This window comes from Leucoraja erinacea, chromosome 8 (assembly GCF_028641065.1).
Source record: "Leucoraja erinacea ecotype New England chromosome 8, Leri_hhj_1, whole genome shotgun sequence".
In the NCBI taxonomy this organism is placed as follows: Eukaryota; Metazoa; Chordata; class Chondrichthyes; order Rajiformes; family Rajidae; genus Leucoraja; species Leucoraja erinaceus.
The window spans coordinates 44391669-44398086 of record NC_073384.1 but is presented as its reverse complement, the minus strand read 5'-3'; the positions used below and the strand labels follow the sequence as shown (position 1 = coordinate 44398086).

The following is a 6418-nucleotide window of genomic DNA, read 5'->3' as shown; positions in this document are numbered from 1 at the left end:
ATCCAATTTCCCATTAAGAGATATTTGTTTCAAAGATTTTGCAACATCAACTTTGCTGGGAGTGACTATGATGTATTCAAATTCTATGGCAATATACAAATTATTTATGCCTCCCCCCTCTCAACCTTTCACCAGCCTGAGCCCCTTTACAAATTTCCGGCCTGTTCCTTTTACCAGCCCAGCCCTCAAACTCTGCATCAAATCTGACCTACACCCATTCATCCCTCTACCAGATCTCTCACCCATGACCACAACCCTAGGACTTGGTCTTCCCCAATTTCAGTTGTGCATTCCCCCGTGTGAAACTCAAGAATGGTACTTACTTCATGTATGAACCATTCGTTGGTATATAATGCGGTGGATTTTATGCGTGAGTAAAGTTTACTCTTGAATAAAACGTTTATTGACCCGCTGTACATCAACAGTTTATTATGCTTTACCAGGATTGTGCAATGTCAAAGCACACGTAACATCAGAACGGGAGCAATTGGGACAAGAAAAGACAAACAAAATCAAGTCTAAAATAACACTTTGTTACTTATATTGGAGATAATTAAAATGGAGGCTGTGAAATGTACATACCTTCAAATTTTCACAAAATTAAACAATAATAGATAAACATTAGAAAGTTACATTAGAATTAGAAAGTTACAAAATCTGTCTGTAAACTTGGAGAAAGAATGATGACATTAGTCAGATGGCATGCAAACATTGCGGCAGATAGAAAAAGCTTTTTTTAATATAGATATTGGATTGCACATGACTTAATGCTTTCACAGTAAGTTAAAAGGTTCTGCTAAACCTAAACTTTTGTGAATTATTGATGACTAAAAACTTAAACAATTAAACTAGATTGGCTCGATAGAACATTATCTTAATTTGATAACAAATACAATGCAAATCAAGGAAATTATATTTCTGATAGAATTAGGCTGGTAAACAAATGGAAATATTTGCAAAATATTCTATGATTTTACTGCAGAACAGATTATCTAAAAATGAAAAGGGAAACAGGATCCCAGAGGAATGACATCTAGTACCTATATATTTGAAAGGGCAGCTTGAACAAAGATGCAGGTAAAAGTCATCTGTGAAATTCTATGTTGTAATGGCCACTGAGACTAATCTCAGATTGAATGGAGGTTCACAAGAATCATTTAATATTTTCAGAAGGTCCATAACACACACAGGTTGGAAGTAATTGCTTTATTTATCTAAATGTTTCAGTTGATAAGTACTCTGTCCCATATTGTAAACATATACATGAAAAGGTTACATATAACACCTAAATATTTTCATTATTATATAATCTTTATTATTTATTTCCATAGAACATATTCAAGTTTCTTCAGGTGTATCTGCATGCTGTATCTTATATATATGAAGGTAGATGATGTACATTATAAACAGGAGTTTTAACATGATAATCAGGCTGTAACGATTTCCCTTGATGTACACACCCATTTGCTGTTGAAGCGATGCTGTAAACACAATGGAAATGGAAAACATCTTACTTTTCCAATTAGATTAAATAGCAGATCATATAAAATGAATTAGAGAATGACATTATCATATGCCTTTAGAACCTACTGGCTGTTGAACCTGTCCAAAGACACTTGGACAGGTAAATGCATAGGAAGGTTTAGGGGGATATGGGCCAAACATGGGAAAAAGGACTAGCTTAGACGGTGCATCTTGGTCGGCTTGGATGAGTTGGGCCGAAGGGCATGTTTTTTTTCGTGCTGGATGATGCTATGACTATGAAATAATATGTAATGTTTTATAATTTACGTTATATTTCAGATATTGCGCATTTTAAATGGTTCTATAATTGTACAGTACTGAATGTATTTCCTTTGGTAATAATTGTACAGTAGGGAATATATTTGCTTTAGAAATCTGAGTAATTCCTTCGCCGTTGTCCCCCTTCTAGCGTCCACTTTCAGAATCTACCCTATCATGATTCTCTGGTACTATAATACGGCACATTCGTTGCATCATTGATAAAGATTTCTCCTCTCAACTTTATCAAGTACATGCTGTATTTTAATGACAGTTCCTCAAGAACAGGACCTTCTTCTTAAGCACACAGGCGCATCAAACTCTACCTTTGCACCTCAAAATTCCAAATGTTGTTTAACTATTTATAAATGTTCTATTTGATGGGCTAAATTTGCTTCTGGATAACAGGTTTCGTCAATCCATTCAAAAGCATCCTCTAAATTCTCTTTTTTTGATCGTGCCTTTGATACCCTAATCTAAACACTTTCCCCCTTTTTCCCCCCATACTTCACATACCTTATTTTCACTCTGTTAACTATACATTTCCTTTCAAGTTTTCATTTGAGAATTTGTACCTACAGTATAAATGCTATTGAGACCTGTGCATAATTCAAGTACCACATGACATATACTGGATTATTATATTTTTCGCAGTTTAAGAACTATAATTTCACAACTGTGTTAAAGCTATGAATTCCAAATTGCTTTCATTTGATAATTAATCCTGGATCCATCTTAAATGTGGTGGTTTCAGAGATATGAGTATTGTTTATCTCACAATTTATCGCACAGGTCAAGCTGATGAGGAGTAATGCTAGCAAGGTTACAGTTCCGGTTATGTAGGAAGGAACTGGTCACCGAAGATAGACACAAAATGTTGGATTAACTGAGCAGGTCAGGCGATGTGAATAGGTGAAGAATGGTTCTCACCCAAAACGTCACCTATTCATTTTCTCCAGGGATGCTGCCTGACCCACTGAGTTACTCCAGCACTTTATGTCTATCTACAGTTCCAGGTGCTCCAGCTCGGGATTGCCAGGGAGGTCTCAGCAAGGACATGAACTTGATCAATGTATATCTGTTTTTTTAAAAAGCATTACTATCTCTTATCCTTTACATACTTTGCTAGTTCTTTACTCCATACTTAAACACCAAAGAAGTTTCCTATTTTGTCTACTCTTTTAGTCTAGAGGAGGAGTAGGTGTAATTTTCTCTTCTAGAGTGTAGAATTAAGATTATGTTCCTAATGAAACAATATATCACAAACTGTAAAGTGGAGCAGAGTTCAGCAGTGGAAACCTGCAATGATCTTGAGGCTGGAACACTTAAGAGTAACTGTGACCTTGATCTCTACAGGCAAAGAAGATAATGAAGAATATGAAGAGTATTTAAGAGGGTCACAAATATCAGTGAGGACAAAAACTGCAGGCACTTTAAAAAGCAAGATTCAGTTGAACTAATCTGGTTATTCTATGATGAGATCCGTGTATTTCTGTTGAAGTACTAATTATATTTTTGGGGGAATTTTACACTGAAAAAAAATGGGCTAGGGGAAATTAGAATATTGTGAAATCTCAGAAGTCATATTTCACAGTGGATGCATAGACAGCTGGAAATGTATGCAAACTTCCTGTAACAGTTACTGTAACTGTCACAGTTTAAGGATAAAGGGGAAATCTTTTAGGACTGAGATGAGGAAAACTTTTTTCACACAGAGAGTGGTGAATCTCTGGAATTCTCTCCCGCAGAAGGTAGTTGAGGCCAGTTCATTGGCTATATTTAAGGGGGAGTTGGATGTGGCCCTTGTGGCGAAAGGGATCAGGGGGTATGGAGAGAAGGCAGGAACAGGATACTGAGTTGGATGATCAGCCATGATCATATTGAATGGCAGTGCAGGCTCGAAGAGCCGAATGGCCTACTCCTGCACCTATTTTCTATGTTTCTATGTTTCAGATTGAGCCAATTTTTAGTTGCACTGCAATCTTTCTCTTTGGAATTATGAGAATGAATTTCCAGGTCATGATTATACTTACTCTGCTTTTACTCTCCTTCTAATGCAACAACAGAAAACTAATAAAGCAAGCAGAAGTAGTAGTAGTGGGATTCCTAGTCCCAACACCAGGCCTATCACCAATCTGTTATAGTTGATGTCTTTTGAACCAGCTGTAGCTGTTACATTGTCTGATTCTGCATAAAAGAGAAGTGAAAATTACATTTATTAAAATTACTTTATCAATTAACATTTTTGGGAATCATACTGGACAATATTTTACTATCAATAGTAATAATTCTAGCATTGTTGTTACAATGTTAATATATGTGCAGCGGTGAATATATAATTAACTTCTCCCATAAACTGACACATTTTCAAGATATATTAAAAGCTATTTTATAATATCATAGCACCATGGCTATTTTAGTCATTTAGCAATCCACATACCAAGAGTTAAATCATAAAATATTGTCTTTAACTTTCTTGATACTGGTAAAAGTGACCATGAAGCAGATGGATTCTTGTAATAGCCAAATTGCCTCACTAATGACCTTTGACTATATTTTGACTGCATTCCACCCCAGTGTGGTCTCCCTCTGAGGTAACCAAGCAAGTCACTTGATTGTATCACTGGCAGCACCACCTTTTAAAGAACAGCTAGATATGGACAATTATTGATCCTACCACCTGAGAATTTGCAGTACCATGAACAGCTAGGCAAGGACATAGATTGAGTACTTCATAATCATTTTGAACTGGATCATGAGCATAGAACAGTACAGGAACATGTCCTTTGGCCAGCCAGGTGTGCACTGACCATGAAGCCAATCTACACTATTCCTATCTGCTTGTACATGGTCTGCATCTCTCTATTACAGTCTTGATCTGTCTAAAGGGCCTCTTAAATGGGGCTATCATATCTGCTTCTATCACCTTCCCTGACAGCGTCTTTTGAGCACCTCTATTCTTAATGATAAAAAAAACTTGCAAATCTGTTTTAAATATTTCTCATTTTGCCTTAAATCTGTGCCATCCAGTATTTGATATTTCCACCCAGTAAAATGGACTCCAACCATAAAAGAAAACAACGTTTTTTCAATCTCTCATTATAGCTGATACAGCTATCAATCAGGATGTGGCCTGGATTAACTCATTAACCTCTTCTGACATAGAGCACATGAACCTCTGTCTCACCTGGAAAGACAGCTGGGGTCCCTGGATGGGAGATGAGGGGGGAAATATAGAGACAGGAGTTACAACTCCTGTGGTTGTAGGGGGAAGGGGGTGTGGTTTGGGTAAAAACCAATGCTGAGCATTTGCACTTGGTCTGTCAATCCTACTTGATCTCTATGTTGCCAACTATTTCAACCCTTCCCATTCCCATTCTGACCACACTGTCCTGGGCCTCCTCCATTGACAGAATGAGACCACACTTAAACTGGAGGAACAGCACCTCATATTCTGCTTACGTAGTTTACATCCCAATAGTATGAACAGTGAATTCTCCAATTTTAGGTGACCTCTTAGAAATCCCCCCCCCCTCCTTTCTTCCCCACAGCCCTCCCCTCCTCACCATCTGCTTTGCCCCACCTAGATTGGAACCTATTCCACCCTTCCCACTTTCCCTCCTCCTACATTCCTTCCTCTGCTTCACAAGTTGCAACTATTCATTCCTCTCACACTTTCTCCTTTAATCTTTGGCCTTTGTTGGTTTGGCCTATCAAAACTCCCCTTTGCCTGTGTCCACCTATTACCTGCTACACTTTGTCCTGCATCTCCTTTCTCCCAGCTTTCTTTCTCTCGCTTTACAATCAGCCTGAAGAAGGGTCCCGACCTGAAACGTCACCTATCCATGTTCTCCAGAGATGCTGCCTGACCCATTGAGATACTCCGGCAGTTTTTGTCCTATTGTGTAAAATAGCGTTTGCAGATTCTTGTACCTACATTCAGCCCCACTTGCCTGCTTCCACATTCACTACGTGCAAGGCTGACCTTTTACCTCAATGTCACTTTCTTACATCCATTGATTTCTTTAACATCTAACAATGTATAGATCTATCTATCCTGGAATTTCGCATTTTCACGCATTCTCAAAAAAGTCATGTTAAAGATCTTCAAAGCTGAAATCTCCACAATGAACTTCTTTAAAGTGAATTCTGATAATACAATGCTACAGATATCATTATTCAAAGTACAAATGTGCTGGAAATTCAAAAACTTCAAATAAATTCACCAATCTTTGATAATTAAACATTAAACAAGTGTGGAAATCGCAAACAATTATTTCAAAGTACGCGAAATTATTTCAAAGATGATATCTCTCTCCCTCAGAACTCTTCCTATTCATCAATGGACCTACTGTATGTCTAACCTATTTTTGACTAAGTGGGACCCGTTGGGTCCCTGTCACACTGGTGGCCTGGCCCCCCAACGCAATATTGCACCACTCACGCATAGCCCCCAGCTGTGCAGGCATGGCTCATTTCCCCTCATCCCTCAGCACTCCCTCCCCCACTTCTTCACCCTCCCTCTTCTTTCCCCTCTTCTCCTCCCCTCCCCCAATCCCTCCCTCACCTCTCCATCCCTCTCCTTTCCCCTACCCTCAGTCACTCCTCCTACCCTCCATAACTCCTATCCCCTCCC

General features: G+C 38.4%; 1 protein-coding gene across 1 annotated transcript in view; it reads right to left on the bottom strand.

Moving 5' to 3' along the window:
* Nucleotides 1-277: 277 nt before the first annotated feature.
* Nucleotides 278-6418, bottom strand: part of LOC129699638 (uncharacterized) — a 30044-nt gene continuing 23903 nt past the window's right edge. The window contains exons 6-7 of the mRNA XM_055639609.1: nt 3816-3969; nt 278-1481 (exon numbers count right to left, since the gene is read on the bottom strand). Coding sequence (XP_055495584.1) covers nt 1373-1481; nt 3816-3969 — 263 coding nt within the window. The 3' untranslated portion in view covers nt 278-1372. The remainder of the gene's footprint in view (nt 1482-3815; nt 3970-6418) is intronic.